Genomic DNA, 19,358 nt, shown 5'->3' with positions numbered 1-19,358 from the left:
TTGTAAGAAAACAAAACACAGAAGTTAAAAGAGACAGGAAGATTGTTTCTAATATAGAAAGCAAGAAAGGTCAAAAATAAGGCTGAAATTATGTTGTATATTTTGTTACATTACACAACTGCACACTTAATAACCCAATTCTTCTGAGCTACAAACTTCTGTATCCTTTTTTTTCTTAAATAATGATCAAAAATATGTTAGTGAATGGTCTAGAATCTACTGCTTTTACCTCACTCTTCTCTTTAAGTATATCTTTATTTCTTTTAAGTTTTGTTTCTAGATCAGCCACTTGTCTCTCAATCTGTTCTATCCTCTTCATATCTTCCTCTCTTTTCTTGAGGTTCTCTTTTTGCTTTTCCTCTAGATCATCATATATTGCTTGAATCCTGTCCTGTTTATTAAAATATATATAGAATTAACTTTCAGTATTTCAAAAGCAGTAGAGCATGAAAAATCCAAATCTGAAATAACATTTATACTCCTAAGTAAACAAAAGGTTAAAAGTTAACAAAAAGTAAAAGTAAGAAATATATACAAATTAAAATGACAATATTGCTGCATATATGGATTATTACTAAAGGGTTTTTATCTTTTAAAGCAAACTGGAAATTATTATGAATAATGGGGATACAACTAAAGTGTTTCATGTTTTCAGGACTATTTAAATTTTCCTAGTTGTTACACAAAAGGCATCACTACTTCGCAAAAACCATCAGCCTTCTATTTGAGTTGGCCACAAGGTACTCAAAGTTAATTCATGGTAAGAAGTAAAAAGAAAGTAGAAGCAGATTTTAGATTTGTAGTAAATTCATGTTTACCTGAGTCACTTCACAAAATTCTTTTTGATCTTCAATTTCTTTTTTAAGATTCTGCTCTGAATTCTTGGGGAAAAAAAATAAAATATATACAATGCATAAGAAAGCAAGTTATTAGACAACGGCAATGAAAATTTAACACTAATATCACAGTAAAGAATGAAGATCACTTTTAATTTTTTTTCATGTATCATAGAACTATATTAAAAAGGAGAATTACAAAAGAGTCTCAGGCACAAGAGGTAAATAAATACAGACCATACTATAAGAAAATCAACCATATCTTCTAGATTTAATGTAATTTAATTTTAGTAGCTTAAAATAATTAAATACATGAAGGAGCTGAGCTGGCTTACCTAGATTGATCTTGAACATCAAATGCTCAAAATTTAAAAATTTCAGTGCCTACTATATTTTATATGATGAGACATTTTTTTGTAATTTCTAGTAAAAATCTGAACATATTTTAGCCCTTTCTTATATGACTATCCTACTCATATCACCTCTAGGATAACAGTTATGTAGCACATTGTTACAGTTTGCACCTTGAAACCTTCTAATTTAATGTACATCAGATTAGCATAATAACTATATGTTATTACAATTTAAGCCAAACACTAATTAGGGCCTTCTATTTCCTTTTTTTAAGTGAATTGGGGAAAACTGATTATTTAAGCAAAACTAAGTACATCATAGCCAATGGTAAAGTAAGAAACTGACTCAATCAATTCTGTTATTGAAATGTGTTTATTCAGGATGTTTTATTCACACACATATCTGCACTTTGTGAGTGCATATCTGTGCATATCTGCACAGAAGTTCCTGCATAAGGAGGTCATAAACTTCTCCCAGATACCACATACATTAGAAAATACAAAACCAGATGCGAAACTTCCCCATATATTCTCAAATCCCAAATCCCAAATATTATTAGGAACTTCAAGGGAATAGAACAGACAGAGATCACTGTTCATGTGGATAACACATCTTGTAATCAATGAGTAAAAGCCTTTTTTTCCAGATGAAAGTTTATATATTTGCTCCAAGTATAACTCCAAGCAACAACTTGTGCCCATGGCCCTTCGATCTCCCTAACACCTCTTTGCCCACACATACATACAATTTATTTGAGCCTAAATCTCTGAGTCTATTAGACAAACTGTGGCATCTGGACTACTCTCCAAAATGCAGCAATATTTTGAATGAGTAATGATAACACTCGGTGATTGCATATTTTTCACTCTATTCAGTAGCCCAAGGATACAGTTTAACTGGTGGTTACAGACAGACATTTTTTCCAGACACACCAGGGGGTAATTGCTCTCACAGAATATCAGCAGAGACCAGGCAGCCAACTATAAATTGCACCTTCATTTATATGATCATATAAAAAATTCACCACTGTTCACTGTTGCCAAAGTTAGAGAGGTATCCCGGTTTCTGTGCACTAACTTTTACGTTGCAAATAGCTCTTGCAACTGGTCTCTTTCCCTGTGTATTTCTTTGTGTGTATATGTATGCTTTAAATTATTATGAATACAACATTTTTACTAATTTATGGTAACTAAGACTAAATACAGCAATGTTAACTTAAAGCTATTGACAGCATGGTCATTCTGCAAGTGGTAGGAATGGAGATATTCATTAACAAGGTCACTGAAGCAACCCGAATGGCAGGACCACTAGTAATGGCTTCATGTAGAAATTGTGCCAACAAGTAAACCAGAATATCTACAGAATGTAACTCCCTCTTTACCCATAAATGTATAGCTTTGAGACACATTTCTGACTGACTACATGCCTAGGATGTTAACACTTTGACCTGTGAAGAAAGATTAAGGGACAATGAAATCCAAAAAGTAACACTGTAGTCATTTTTTTTTTTTTAATAAAAATTAGTGAAGTTTATTAAAAGCTTCATGAGGAACAGCTGAAAGAGTAGAATACTTGCAAGTCAAATGGAGATTTCTTACAGATATCATATTGGAAGCTCAAAGCACATTCAAGTCAAGTTTTGACAGACACTTTGGAAATATCGAAAATAAAATTAATACCACTAAATAGAAGAGAAGCTATCGGAAGCAAGACAAAAAAGTTGAAATTATGTCTAAAAAAATGAAAACATAAAACATCCTGACCTTTCCCTGTTTAAATCTGAAAATACCATCAGGCAAGCTAAATAAGAGTTTTTGGGAAAACCTGCAAGGGACATAAACCAGGTCCTTTTCCAAAAACATCTGATAGGAAGCCTGCTAGATGCAATGTAAGGCCAACAGATGATCAGAAGCACTTACAGACTTACCATGAAGCACTCAGAAAACAGTATATGATAGAGAAAAAAAAGCTCAAATTCCAAAACACACACACACAAAACCCTTCAAAGCCCTGAGAAGCAAATTCATAATATGAATTATTATGGAAAAAATAATTAGGTGACACACTGAAAATCTGATGCATAGGAGAGGACTCAGCATGACTGAGAAGCTGTGCCTCAAAATTCATCAGTTTTCTGAAGGATTTAAGAAGTATGTTGAGAAGAGATATCTGGGTGATTGTGAGCAATACTATGGAAAATGGGACATTTTTATGAATTATTTTTTATTTACTGAGGACAAAATTCAATGAAGGTTCATGTATGTTTGTACATTAGGACAAAGCCCCTACTTCATAAAAAGCTAGATTCTGAGCTGTCTAGTAACCTAAAAGGAACCAGATTGTGGAGAATATAATGCTCCACTGCATTTAAAAGAATAAATCTACTGTTAGGAACTATTATGAAAGGAATAGAGAACAAACCAAAAGTCATCATTATACCATTATGTATGCCGAAGAGGTGTCTGCATACTGAATACTCTGTGCTCTGTCCCAATAAGAACAGAACTGGAAGACAGAACTGGATGACAGACATGGGACAGTTCCCATTCATTACATAAGTTAATGGATCTTTCTCTTGAAAAGGAGGAAGAATATGATAAAAGCCTGCAAAGCCATGTGTGACATCTAGGAAGCGAATATGGAATGACTGACCAATAGGTCTTTGAAAGTAAGAACCAGGGCACAATATGAAGACAGTACCTGCTAGGCAGAAAATAAAGAAACAAAGTAACTTTTCACATAACACATGAAAAAACTGTTGAAGTCCTTATCGCAGAATGTTGTAGATATCAAAAATCCAAAATGTGATTGTAAAATTAATGGAAGAAAAAAATCATAAATTCTAAATTAACTTTTAATAGAGGGAAAATACAAATTAAGACAAAAAAGGGGATGTAAGACAGCAAATAAGTAGGGGTTTTGCCTGAATCACTTCTAAAATCCTAATTTCTTAGACTAACATTTAGCATCTCTTAAATATTTAAACCATAAGAAGAAACATAGTTGATTCCACTGATTTTATAGTTGAACAAGCATTTGTGTAAATATTTCAGCACACAACACTGAGAATGTGGGAAAAAAATGTTGCTTGGTAAATTTATTTACAAACAAGACAGAAAAGTCACACACATTTAATATTAAAACATATGGCTATAAAACAGCATAACATACCAAAAAGACAATTTATAGGACAAAACTACATGGTGCAAATTCAGATATTGCCAGGAATATAAATTTGATCCAAGAGAAGACAACCTGACACTATGAAAGGCCTTAACAAATGCAAAACTGACTCGCTCCTATTATGCTGAAAACAGCTCTAAGGCTTCCCTGGCTCAGGTTTTACTATTTTTTTATCTTGGCTCTATAAGTTTTATAACTGGCTCTGTCTTAAATCACATCCAATGATTCCTCTTTTCTTTTTAGAAGCAGAGTCTGGTACTTGGACACACCTTTACCTTTAGCAAGCAGGCAGGAAGCGTGTGGAGTGCCTAATATACCAATGCACACTATAACCAGGAAAGTACCATTAATGTTCCTAATTTTACTGATTAAAAGTTAGGAAATCCTAAAATTATTACTGGAAATAAAACAGTGAAAGTCTTTCCTTCCAGGCAATCTGTACTTTACATTAAGCAGAAGATCTCTAGTGAAGAATATGCAAAATACCATTTATTATCTCCCTGGTATAAAAAGACTCTTGAAAAGTCTCCATACTATTTTCTTTTCATATTTCTGAATGATTAATCTTACACCCTGCAATAACACTAATCCTAAAAGCTGTATGCATATGTACAATATTATTAAGAATTATGAAAAGTGAAAAAACAGAAATACTTTAAGTCTTGTAAGCCTTCATAATCATGGCAAGGCTTCTACATAAGGATGAACAAAAACTTACATTCTAGATAACTAGTGATATCTAAAAGATAATTAAATAATTATTCTAATGTAGTATTTAATTCATAATGGTTACATTATCATAAAATAAAACTATATTGACTTATGAATTCTTCTAATAATTTAGTTACATAAATAAATTGATTGTTATTTGTTAGTATTCATTTTAAATCACTAAGGGATAAAAAAAACTTTGTATGGTTGAGAATATTTAATGTGTTAACTTTACCTTTTAGCCTGCCATTGCCTGTGACCATCTAGCAACAAGTTTATTTTCTCTTTCAGAGTTTACTGTTATTTGTCATTTTTCAAGTGTTTTAAAATACACAGTTACCATCATAAGATTTAAATTATTATTTTTTTTAATATTAGGTTGCTTGCCCAATAATTCTTTCATACAAATATAATATTTTCTATTCTTACGGTCTAAAAAATGAACTTAAATTAAAAACTATACCTTGAAAGAGACTTCTTCTTCCGTTTTGTTTTTTTTTAAGTCCAAATACTTTGTGTTTTTCTCACTGTAGGACAATGCAGCATTATAGAGATCTTCATTTAGTCTTTCTATTTCCTCTTCAATCTTACACATTCTTCTGCAGGCAGTTTTGATTTCTGACTGGTACATCTCCTGTTTTCTTGAGCTGTTGAAATTAAACAGAAAATTTTACAGTTCTTTTTATAAAGTATATTTTTTAAAAAAATGAAAGTAAAACTCATTATTTAGTAAGTAAAGCTGAAACATTTAAAATCAAAAGCAGTATTTTATCATCCTGGTATTTGATGCTGAAAACACCAGGTTCATACTTTTTAAAAATTTTAAAGTCTCTTTATTCATGAGTATAAGCCCTGATAGTTCATTGATATCAAACAATTATATGTATCCTTTTCTAAGGTTGGAAGGGACTTCTGGAGTTCATCTGGTCCAACTAATCTGTTCAAGCAAGGCCACCTAGACACAGTTGCCGAGAACCATGTCCAGATGGCTTTTGAGTATCTCCGTGGATGTAGAATCCACAGCCTGCATCAGCAATCATACCCTTTGGGTATTTATATGCATTCTTAAGATCCCCCCTGAGCCTTCTCTTCTCCAGGCTGAACAGTCCCAGCTCTCTCAGCCTTTCCTCATGGAAGAGATGCTCCGGTCCCTTCATCATCTTCATGGTTCTTGGTTGGACTTTCTCTAGGATGTCCATGTCTCTCTTGTACTGGGAAGCCTAGAACTGGACACAGTGCTCCAAGTGTGGTCTCATCAGTTCTGAGTAGAGGGAAAGGATCACTTGCTTCAATATACAGGTAATATTCCTCCCAATGCAGCCCAGGGTGCAATTAGCCTTCTTTGCAGCAAGTGCACTTTGCTGGCTCATGTTCAACTTGGTGTCCACCAGGACCGCCCAGGGCCTATCCTGCCAAGCTGTTTTCCAACTGAATAGCCCCCAGCATACATTGGTGCCCGATGTTGTTCTTCCCCAGGTGCAGGACTTTGCACTCCTACTTGTTAAACTTCAAGAGGTTCCTTTGGGCCTGTTTCTCCAACCTGTTAAGGTCCCTCTGGATGGGCAGCATGGCCCTCCAGTGTATCAGTCACTTCTAGTTTGGTGTCATCAGAAAACTTTCCAAGGGTACCCTCTGCTCCATCATCCAGATCATTAATGAAGATGTTAAACAGGACTGGACCCAATATTGACCCCTGGGGTACATTGCTAGTTACTGAACTCCAACTTGTCTTTGTGCCACTGAGCATGACCTTCTGGGCTTGGCCATTCAGTCAGTTTTCAATCCACCTCAGTCTTTGTCCTGTACATCAGCAACTTCTCTATGAGTATCTTAATAGGAGACAGTGTCAAAAGCCTTACTGAAGTCCAGGTAGGGAATATCCACAGCTCTCTCCTCATCTACCAGGCCAGTCATTTCATCATCGAAAATTATCAGCCTGGTCAAGCATGATGTCCCTTTGGTGAATCCATGCTGACTACTCCCAATGACCCTCTTGTCCTTGTGAAATGTGCCTGGAAAATGGTTTCCAAGATTAGCTGATCCATCACCTTCCCAGGGACTGAGGTGAGGCTGATCTGCCTGTAGTTCCCTGGATTTGCCTTCCTGCCTTTCTTGAACAAAGGAGTGACATTTGCTTTCCTCTGGTCCTGAAGCACTTCTTTCTGTCACTCAAAGATTATTGAGAGTGGCCTCACAATGACATCAGCAAGCTCCCTCAGCACTTGTGGGTGCATCCCATTGGGACTCATGGACTTACGTATGTCCAGTTTGCTTAAATAGTCCCTGACCTGATCCTCTTCCACCAAGGGTATGTCTTCCTTGCTTCAGCCTTTCCCTCAGGTCTCTGGGACCTGGGAGTCCTGAAGGATGGCTCTTGCTGATCAAGACTGAAGGAAAGAAGGCATTCAGTACTTCACTCTTTTCCATGTCCTCTGTCATCAGGTTCCCTGCTTCCTCCTAGGTTACCTGTCCCTGCTTCCACCTTCTGTATGCTTCCTTTTTTGTCCAAGTTTTGCCGGGATCTCCATGTTCATCCATGCAGGCCTTCTGGCATTTTTGCCTGACTTCCTACTCATTGGAATGGACTGCTCTTGAACTTGAAGGAGGTGATCCTTGAATATTAACCAGCTTTTTTGGTTCACTCTTCCCAAATATAATATAAAATTGTCAATTTGAGATGAGAAGAAAATGGCAAAAGCAGCCCCTTTATCTGAAAGAGCTGAAACTGGTCACACAGTCTCAGTTCATCTGTCTTATAATAAATGACCATGTCCAGAGTACTTCATACCAGTGCAGTGGTACAGGTGAGTAATACAGCTGGTGAATTCAAATTTCTAAGTATGTTGCTATTTGCAGAACTCTTAGGTCACATAAAACAATTCTAGTTTATTTGCATGCAGACAAACTTACAGTAGAAGTGAACTGTTTAACAGAGGTGAAGTTAAAATACCATTTGATTAGACTATCAGATTACACAGCAAAACCCAAACTGAATCAGATATGAAAAATCTACAGGTAAACATTGATATTACTTTGACTGACAGAATACAACCTCTCTATCATTAGAACTTAATGTTCTGCAATGGAATGTTTCTTTGTAGAAGAATGGGGTCACTGAAATATAAACTGTTAACTACCACTGAATATTTGCCTAATTAGAATTATAAGCCTAAATGATATTGTAAAGATTTTATGTTTCTGATACTTAATCTGCAAACCCACAACAGGTTGGCACTGATCACACATTTCCTTATCTTACAAAACCCAAAGATTTCTAACCAGGTAAGGACTAAACCTCATGGATTACTTCACACACACACACACACACACACACAACTCTACACACACCTATAGCAGCTTAATTTCCCTTCCCCAAAATTCAAGTAATACAGAAGTTCAAAGCAAGAGAACAGAAAACTATATCTGCATGTATCTTGATGAACTGTACCTAACATATACCATATATGCCTTATGTGTTACAATTGCCCTTTCCCTATTAACAGATTGCCCATAACTAGACTCAGTTTACTGTGATTCCCAAGCACTTGACCAATCTGCTGAAGATAGGAGCTCAGTCCCAATAGAACTGAAACTGCAACATGATCTTTCCAAAATGCAAAACATGACCCAGAAGCTACAGAAATGTCACACACCTTATGACTGACTGATTTACATAAACTCACATACAAGCATTTTTCAAAGATATCGCAGAAGGTGTAATAACCCTACCAAAAACTTGAGACCCACATGAAACAGGAGAGACTACTTTCACCACCTGTCACTGTTGTAAGTACAGATTTCTGTGATAGCTCAAGGAGGCTTAATTATTCAGAAGTTATAGGGCTACAGCTGCTGTGCAAGATAGGAGACAGCAATTTTCTCTGCACCAGCCGGGAATCGAACCCGGGTCACAAGAATGGGAATCTTGCATGATACCACTACACCACTGGTGCTTCCTGAAACATCTAAATAATCAGATCACCCTGGTCTGCCCCAAGATCCAAGGTGCTGCATAGTTAGTTATCAATTTAGACAATCTTTAAATACAAAGGATTCCCAGCTCTTTTTTTCAGCTGCTGAGACAAAATGATCTTTCATAAATCTAAAAGATCTTATTCCCTGTGAATTAAAACACTGGTGACGATCAAGATCTACTACAATCATGTTAGGAAAAATATAGCCAAGACTACACATGCGAACAGGTCAGATCTGCCCTGGATGATAGTGATCAAAGATGATAACAATAAAGAGCAACAGAGATTTTTTTGGCTGAAGGGAGACAATATGAAAGCCAATGTACTCTAGTACTTCCAAGTCTAAGACCATTTAGTCAAGAGCCATCTCATTAGACTAATAATAGTTCTACACTTTAGAATTCCACAGGTCTGGTCTGTCACACACTGGTTACACTTTCCTGCACACCAGTGAAGTTGCCAATGGGATAAATAGAAACCAACAATAACAATGTGAGTAGTAACCAGGGTTGTGACATAACCATGACTTACGTCACTTATAACTATAAGTGGATTGCCAGTTACAGACAGGCTTATGAAGGAGGTCAAGAAAATAATGCTATGAAGGATCAGTGGCAAATGAGGAATTTGCGAAGGTATGCTATGTCATGCCCTGAGACAAAACAGGGATCAAACTTAGATGGGATCAGAAGTAATTACAATACTCTACCCAGCAAAGAGAGGTTCAAGGATATTCTGACTACCAGGTGAGAGTTCAGCTGTAAATCTGTCCTTGAATAAAACATTTCCATACACCTTTGGTAATGGTTTCTGATTAGCTATGACAGAGTTTCTGAATTCTATAGTCTCAGATAACACTGATTTGAACTATTCAGACCACTGCCACACCACTTTCACAAGATAAAGTTTTTCTACAGATGGTCTTGTGACCTGATTCTGAAATAGTTCTCATTAATTATTTCATCAGAGATAGATTACTTGATTTAGCAAATTCCGCATGCAAATACAAATCACATGCTTCAACACATACAGTTCTCCTAATTAAGCAATTTTAATGTTTACTTATACCCCATAACATCTTCATACGAACAATACTTAGAGCAGACTGTGTAGGAAAAACAATTATCTACCGGAAACAAATTACCTGAAGAAAATAACACATATTCTAAAATACTGACAAAAGGTCACTGGGCAACTAACTACTCACTTTCCCTAGGGAAGTTTTGAAACAGGCAAGACTGGAAACCCTACAAATATATTCTTCTGTTTGTTTCTTAAAATGGATATAACTAATCTTTTGGGGAAGACAGCAACTAAATGGCTTCACAAATTTCTTCCAAAATATCTATGATTGTAAAAAGACTTAAATATCAAAACGCCAAGGCCAAAAAAGTGATTCATCTGAACAGTGCAAAGCAAGTAGATCTGTGCTGAAGCTGAAAAGAAATGAAAGGAACCAAACAATGACTGTTCCACTCTGATTTCCTATACCTTTCATGTGGAGCAAAACTGTTTTGATGCATACAAAGCTACCCACAAATCTGGAGGTAAAACCACTTCAAGCATGGGTGCAAGAGGAATGCAATATTTCAAGCAGAAAAGCAAGTGGACTACAGCTGAAAGAACTATGATTCTTCAGTGTATGCGTTCCACACTCCACTCTATGTACTCGTGTTGAAAATTTTATCACAACTTCTGCAGCTTACTCAGGAAATCCCCATTTGAGTTTTTTATTTTAGTTTTTTTCTTTTCCTAAGCCTTCATACATTCAGTAAGTGAGCATGGCATGTGGACCTGAGATTTTTTGACCTAAGAGCATCTGTAAGATGTATGTATTCAGCCATTACATGTCAGGTCAAATGTGCTTGTTTTCCTCAGCTTCTTTCATCCAAGATGCTTAACATGCTATGAAAGAAAGACAACACAGATGGAAGGTGAATGTTGATATGGACAACAAATCCCAAAGTATTTCAGTAACTGGAACCTTTTTCCACACCTAAATACTTGTTTGCATAAACTTCATATTTTAGATCCTTCTAAGATCAATCACAAGTTACCTGAAGATAGGTCTTGGAATACTTTAGGATTTTTTTTTTTTTGCCAAAATCAACATTATTTCTGGATGCTTCTGCACAGCACTCAGTATCAATGTGTGCGAAGTTGTCCACACAAATGCCATCAATATAATTTGAAGTACACTTCTGATTATAAAAGTAGGCTCACTTCAATGGTCTCATAGAAGATACTGGGACAATATGACATCCATTTTAGAAAATGGATATCTTACAAAGAAAGAGCACAAGAATTTTTTGAAATGGCTAATTCCTTGTAAGAAGAGGTAAGGATTTTACATTTATTGATAGGAATATGTCTATACACTGGATTAAGAATACTTGTAAGTCAGCTGGCTGGTTCCTGTAAAAAGGCAACTTGAGAAAAAAAGTCTTGAAAAAAAGCCATACACAGTATAAAAGGGATCAGCTAACACAGTATGGATGTCTCTGTGTTTTGGTTTGGTTTTTTGTGGCTTTGTTGTTGCTGTTGTTGTGGTTTTTTGTTTTGCTTTGTTTTGTTTTTTCCTATTAATACAAACAGTACTCAAGAAGATTCTGTGGTGAACAAGTCAGAAATAGATTAAACAGTGTTCCCATCATGGTCATGAGCAAGAAGTTTAAGTCTCTCTATGAAATCAGATCTTTAGTAACAGAAAACACCTTCCCCAATTTCTTCAGATCTGTGTCTTGGAAAAGCAGAAAAGAAATTTCACTGGGCTGGGGATGGGAAGAGACTACCACATAGTGAAAACAAAGGAGCTGACTAGCAACTAAAACTCCTTCAAATCTAGTAAGAAAAACAGTATTATAACAACATAAAAGTCTATGACCTTTCTGACCATTTAGTCTATGTTGCTAAATACATATTAACAAATAAATCAATTACTAGAAAACAGTAATATCAAACCAGTGAGAGTAAATGAGAAACAAGAGGGTAATTAGAAACAGCCAACAGATGCTCCTCAGGTTCAATGCAAGTGTAAAAAGATGTCTACAGTCTTGACAATGGCAAGATATTGGTAATGAAACTGTTCTGGACAGGTGGGTATACTGACATGCTAGTGACAAGTCCAATCTTACTTTGAGGATAATTATGAGAAGCAGTGAAGCTCATAATAGGCACGGAATGCCCTGGACAGGTTTACTGGGTCTGGTTCAGATGGAGTTAACTTTCTTTATAGCAGCCTGCATGGTGCTGTGTTTTGGATTAGTGGCTAAAACAGCATTGGCACCGCACTACTATTTCAACTATTGCTGAACAGTGTTTGCACTTTCTCTTTTTTAAGATATTTGAGGCCCTCCTCTAAGCTACTACTGCAAGAACACTTCTTATCTGACAGCCACCACAGAAGACAGGTTTGGGGGAGCTTAATGAAATTGGCACTTCATAGTTGGAATTTAACACTTAAATGTCCATATCGTAGGGATACTGGCTGACCAATTTAAAAGAACAATTGTTTTAAAGAAAGCTGAGAGAAAGAAATTTAAATTGTTTAGACAAGCCAACACATATTGTTAGTTGACAACAGTATTAGAAATCCTACTGAAATATAACTAGGACAGAAATATTTTAAATGAAAATACTAACAGTTGGACACAAACTTAGAAGTTCAGTCAATAAAGAGGAATTGCGGGCAGCTGAGCTTTGTTTTTTACCCACTTTGTACAGGAAATGAGACTGTTTAGACTGCATGTGCCCCTAAAATCTCAGCTGATCATGAGATGCACTTCTTGTATGTACCACATGTTTTAAACAGGAAAGATACAGAACTAAGCTTTCTAGGAAGAGTGTTAGAAGACAATTCTCCATCTTCTTGCAGCCTAGTAGGAAGCGGGCAGTCACTTTTTAGTCCTGTTGAAGTAACATGTCAGACTCTGTTAGCATACAACTGAATGAAACAAGCACTGCAAATCCTAGACTGAGACAATGTGTTGATTTTAAGAATCACATTCAGACGGAATATAGCAATTAAATACAATACAGCAATTCTTCCCTAATACAAAATACCATACAGAGATCACAATGCACTCAGAAAGGAAAATGAAAAATAAAATATATAATTATATTGAGATAGTTTGTGAGAGGCTACAAAAGGCTCAGAGTATCAAAATAATGATCTGACATTCAAATTATTTCCAATATAAAGCAAGAGATTAGTGGCAGATCAAAGAGAAAAATTTCTGAGCAGAAGAAAACATCCTGCCTCTTTCATAGCACTTAATAGTAAGCTGCCCAAGAGAACTATAGTTAGTTATAGCCTTTGTGTAAAACACTCCTTATTCAGTCAAGAAGTCCAAAAAGATAAGAGGGAATTTTCAAATAAAAAGCCCTGTTAACAGAACTCTTCCCTTGTTCTTCTACTCAGTACCACATAAGAGGACTTCTCATTTTTAGGAGGGATTAGCTATTCCTTTCTCCCTTAAGAACTAATATCTTTCATGCGAGGACAGTGGTCTTGAAAGTAGAATTGAGAGAGTGTAGGGGATGTATGAAATAGCATTTGAGAAAAGCCTTCTGAGAGTTAACTTAAATTATAATAAAGCAATGTATAGAAATCTGGGATTATATCAGGTGACTAAGAATCTTGTTTTTCCAGTGAAGAAACATTTAAAAGGTAATTCTTCTGAATTAATATTTTTCTTTAAAAATACTTAAAGTGAAATTCTATATTCCGGTTCTACTCAGTGTTCCCTGGGACTAGATTAAATAACAGTCTAAAAAGATATTTCCCCCTTCAAAGGACGTCTACAGATCATTCTTTGAAGACATAAATAACTGAGTCCCTGGAATCCTTCATTACTCTGAACTTGTCATAACCGTTCTCTGGGTCTTGAATCTGAACTTTTGTATGCATTTCTTGAACTCCTGAACATGCGGAGGGACAATAATCAGGACACACAACAATAGAAATTATATGTAAAATAGAGAATGCTCAAAGGATTTCTCTCATGAACTTGTCCAGTCTTTCTAAGATGTCTGTAAAGTTTTAGTGTACAAAATGGTCTCAAGTAATAACTCTTCCCAAACCTACTTTCTGAGAACACCCCTTTCTCTCCTTATATTCTGCATTTGCCTGTACATGTTCCTACAAATCTGAGTTTCTTCTTTCAGCCTATCAGTTAATACTTCCACCATGGGCAAGCTCTTTCTCTATTGTCTTACATGTATGATGAAACAAAAGTTCTAATCCACCAAGAATATGTCAAGGAAATTGAAAATAATAAATCTGTAAAGCTACAGCACTAATTCTAAAATGTTCTAATAATCCAAATACGTAGTTCCATCTACATCAGAGCTAATGAAGCCTGTTTTCTTACGCATTTGTGTCCCATCATTGATTTACTTTGGTATGTAAGGTATGAGCTCCAACTTAGGGCATTATTAAGGACTATGCAAATCCTTCCTCCTCTCTTTCATCTTTTTATCTCCTCCCTTTTTCCTGCATCTCTAGTATGGATTTTTTGGGGTCTAGTAAGGAACGTTTTCATGCTGACAGCATGTCTGTATTCAACTCAGTCATCAATTTCTACAAAACTTACAAGAATATGATTACTTTCAGGAATATTTCAGTTGACTTTGCTGAAACCAAACAATAAAATCCAAAATTACTAGAGGCATAAAGAAGATAACCTGTCAGATACATAAAAACACCATCAACCTAGTGTCCAAAGGAAGAAGGAATAAAGAATTGATGTTATTTGCTGTTATATTACAAATGCACTGAAAATATTATGTACAGTTAGCTATTTGCAATCAATAAACTAAAAAGCTACAAAATATGTGAGCACAATGTCTTACAAGAATTCAAAGAAAATAGAGAAAAACAGTATTTCAGATTCTATGTTTATAACAGTCATATATTAAAAAAATACAAATACAATCCATAAAAGTTTTTACCAAAATGTCTGGGGACTGAGGTTTCTGTTAGCATACAGAGAATTTCAGAATCTTCCTCATTTTGCTTTTAGTTGTCTAAGTACATAGTTTGTGTTTTGCAGAATTTTAACAAGTGAATGGTAAAAATTCAGATGATAGATTTCAGCCTGAAATTATTTTTAATTATTCAAATATTAAATTACAGACAGACTTAAAAGCAAGATTCACTGTTATAGGCATGATTTTAGTGAAAAAAATAACGCTTGCTTCCTCTATTTATATTGCAGGCATTACCTATGTCTGGATTTGTTCAAAAAGTCTTCATTTTCTCTTTCAAGTTCTTCATTTTCATGTTTCAAAATGTTCAATGACTCACTAATATTGAGAAGTTTTCGCTTTATACTTTGTAGATCTCTTTCCCTGGTGGATTTCTAATGAACAGTAAAACATTAAGAGACACCTTTAGAACTAGTTGAAATTACTTGAGGCCAACATAGAAAATGCAAGTATGCAAGCATTTTTTTCTTTATTTCTATAAAAACAATAAAGAACTTACTAATTCTTCCACAGCTTTAACCACTTCAGAATAAGCATCTGATATTTTTCTGCTCTCATTCCCTTGGGCAGCTAGTTTATTATTCAAATTGTTTACCTAGAAAATATTTGTAAAGTTAGTAATACAAATATGTCCTATATTTCTTTGTAATAATTCAACAATATATTTAAACAATACATTTAAAAGGAAGGCTGTTAAACAGTAACTAGAGACATTTCATGATACATTATTCATGTGCACTTATTGCCATTGCAATGTATCCTTGAAGAATCTTTACACTACACCCTCACAGCCTGCTAATTCATATGTGACATATATGGTATAATTAAACAGAATACCTTCAGTTCCTCCCAGCCTCAAGATTTTCCTTAATATCTCAATATACCTATTGGCTTAATATAGAGATTCAGTGATGGATCAATCACTGGAGTTTAAGGAAAAATGAGGATGTTAGGGAAATAAGCATCTACAGGATAAGGAAGACATCTAAAGTGGTTTTAGATAGATAAAGGTATGCCTGCTCACATTGACCCTAATGAACTTTGTTGCCTTCACTTCTCTTTCCTTTGCGGAGGTTGAAATGACATAGCTACCCTGGCAAAACTTACCTATACATAATCCCCATGGACATGTGGGTCTATCTGGAATATGACTAGACAACGTGCCTGGGCAGGATCAGGATTGATAAACACGTTAGCACAGGGATAGAAAATACATGTGGGAAGATCAGGACAGAATTAGGACACAGGCACTCTAAATGGCATGCAACTTCTTACTGCTATTTCAAGAACTTGATGAAGAGCAGATTTACAAAACATACTTTGTAACTGTGTCCCAGCAGCTAAGGAGGGAAACAATTCGTTTTGTTATCTTGTCCAGAATGTCATAGCTGTGTTGTACTTTGCTAGGATTCTGCTTTTTTTCCTTATATGGCTGTACTTTCCAAACTAGTTGGGGACTGAAGGTCCTAACCTGAATGGTTTGGGATTATAGAACATGTTCTGTGAAGAAGAACTGCAAAGAAGCAACTTTAATAATCTAGAAAAATGAGTTTAAAAAGCAAATTGCTAAGTCTTTCACTCTGTAAAATATTCTATGAAATATAGTTCAGGGGAAGTGTGAGAAAGACAAAGAAATTGGTTACATCCACAGGGAAAAAAATCCCCAACAGATTAAATATGAGCAAAATGTCCCAGTTTTTGAATTGTTAGTACATGGGAAAAACATGATTCAGAATTTTTTTTCCTTCTTTCAGTGTTTTCAGAGCAACCATTTTGACAGGAATGACCTGAAATACTGTCACACTGTGCAGGTAATTAATGAAGATAAAAGAATAAAGGAGGAATAGCTCATTATGACATTAATTATATAAGAAGGGTTTATTCTAATCTTTGAAGATCAATCATGTATATACAGAAAATGGATTTTATGCATACAGATACCTTTTGTAATGCAGATCTGGGTAACATGGAAAAAAGAAAAGAGAGTTGTTCTTACAGTGTCAAAAGCTGCAGCTCCCAATAGGTTATACATAAAATGTAAAAAACCAGCATGAATTACACAAGGGAAAAGCCAGGAAAAAAAAAAAAGTCAAAAACTATTCATTTACATCACTAATTCTGTCTTCAAACTTGTTGATGTACATGACAATTGTCATGTTACAATTTAGATTCAATTCAAACCCCACAGAAATAGCTGAAAATAATTCCAGTGTTTTCCTGATCCCCAGAATAACCCCATTGTCCCAGTAACATTTCTATGATGGCCAGAACAACCACTTTGAGCTTTCTGAATATCCTGATTTCTTTATTCAGTCAGTTGATTTAGTTATGTTTTAGAAGAAAATCGACAATAACAGGACATGTTTATGCTAACCCTACTCTGGCTCACCTATAGCATAAACTGATCAAACCAAAGGTGGTCACAAAATGGAGAAGTTCCATGCTCCACCTCATTCCTGTTGCACATTTCTCTCTTTCCATTGTGTTTGTCTAAATACCCCAGTAGTACATACTGAAGTATATCAGGTCAGGCAAACCCAGCTAGAAACAAATCCAAAAAGGAGAAAAAAAAAAAAATACACTAATAAATATTGGCTCTATTTCTATTTGAAAACACTGGCGTCCTAGTTATCAGCTGGTAGCAATTGCTGGTGTCAATAACAGGAACAGGATTGTAATATACCACTGGAAACAAATGGCAAGAACATGCCCATTGGTTGCTGTCGAATATTACTATATCCTTACTTTTGCAGGGAGTGTACTTTGGGGTTTTTTTGGTAAGTTTTGGGCATGCTTGGTAGATTCAGCTTCTCAGAAATACTCCACCTAGATTCTGGATTCCAGGACCCAGGTATCTAGATGCACAAACCACAACAGTACTGGGCATGTACAAAAGAATGGATTTCAAATTTTATATATATATATATACGCATACTTATACATATATTAAAAAAAAATCACAAGTGCTGTTGTGAGCATCTAAATCCAGTTTGAAGCATTTTCTACTGTTTTCACACATGAAGCTGTCAATTAATTGAAAATTCCTAGTCAGGCAGTGTGAGGAACTCCAGTTCAGATTTTAAACTGCCAAATAAAGATTTCAAAGTGAATCCTCGAGAAATATAGGAGAAAACAGGGGAATATTAATTAAAATAGGGTATCACTGCATGCTGCAAGAGTGCATCACATGCCAAGGTCAAAAAGTCTGCTAATTCAGGAGGATGCTTATGCTGTCCCAACAAATGCACACTTTCTTCCAGACAATTTAAGAAGATCAGAAATACTAAGCAGATATGCATCTAACATCTAGAAATATCCAGGTCACTCAGACGAATGTAAGTTGATTATGATATTTTTAATAAATAAAGCTGAAAAATGATACTACAACATGAGAATGAATGAGAGAGTGCTCTAGAATCTACCATTTTAAAAGTAGTATTTGTATTTCTACTTTTACAGAGGACCTTCACTCTTAAACATACAAAATATTCAGGCATTCATGTACTTTTCAATAAAAAATACTCATTTACTTGCTTGTTTATAAATATTCAAGACTCACTTTGCTGTTCCAACGTTTTGCATCTTCCTGGATTTCTGCTTTTTGCTTCACTAACTCCTCAAGGTGTTTTTCATCCTTTATAATCTTCTCCTCTGTTTCTTTTAACTTCGTACAGTATTCGGTCCAAGTAAATACAGAATGCTTTAACTCATTCCTAATAGAAATACACACAAAGTGAATCCATCTATTTGGAAATATTCCAAGGTAGTCTCTCTTCAGAAAGGAAAATGTAAACCAGATCTGAATTAGTAAAGATTTATTTTGATTCTCTACTACGTTTCTTGAACAGGTACGCATGAGAGAATGTCAAAATATCTGGCAGGTTCATGCAATTTCAGCCATATAACAAAACTACTCAGGCTACTAGTTCACTTGCACTTAAATAGCCTGCCAACATTACAATTTCTAATTGGATACCTAAACAGGTATTGGGGTAGTTAAGGATGAGACTTTGTTTCATACCTCGCATATAAATTAAACAAAATAGGAGTCAACCTCTTTCTCTGCTAGTGGCTGAATCTAGTTCAGAACCATCTTCACTTAATCAATCCCCTGCACTGTCATCTCGTGGACAAATGCCATTTGTGAAGAATTTTTTTACTGACATCAATTCCTCATGTAAAAAGGAACTTGCAGACAGTAAGCAAGGTCATAGGTGGCAATAAGGACTTTACTTTGAGACTGAATAGCAGATTTATCAGCATTATGAGAAGGAAAACTGGCCATAATTACAGAAAGATATAATAATAACTA

General features: G+C 35.3%; 1 protein-coding gene across 1 annotated transcript in view; it reads right to left on the bottom strand.

The window, feature by feature from the left end:
- CCDC178 (coiled-coil domain containing 178) overlaps window positions 1-19,358 on the bottom strand; it is a gene marked incomplete at both ends in the record, with an annotated part of 166,807 nt that overhangs the window by 127,457 nt on the left and 19,992 nt on the right. Inside the window, 6 exons of the mRNA XM_080364136.1 lie at window positions 230-391; window positions 819-881; window positions 5,548-5,731; window positions 15,284-15,420; window positions 15,546-15,641; window positions 18,606-18,759. Of these exons, the coding sequence (XP_080220262.1) occupies window positions 230-391; window positions 819-881; window positions 5,548-5,731; window positions 15,284-15,420; window positions 15,546-15,641; window positions 18,606-18,759 (796 nt within the window). The remainder of the gene's footprint in view (window positions 1-229; window positions 392-818; window positions 882-5,547; window positions 5,732-15,283; window positions 15,421-15,545; window positions 15,642-18,605; window positions 18,760-19,358) is intronic.

The sequence above is a fragment of the Nesoenas mayeri genome, assembly GCF_963082525.1.
Source record: "Nesoenas mayeri genome assembly, chromosome: 2".
NCBI classification, from domain to species: domain Eukaryota; kingdom Metazoa; phylum Chordata; class Aves; order Columbiformes; family Columbidae; genus Nesoenas; species Nesoenas mayeri.
This window is presented reverse-complemented; position numbering and strand designations above follow the sequence as displayed.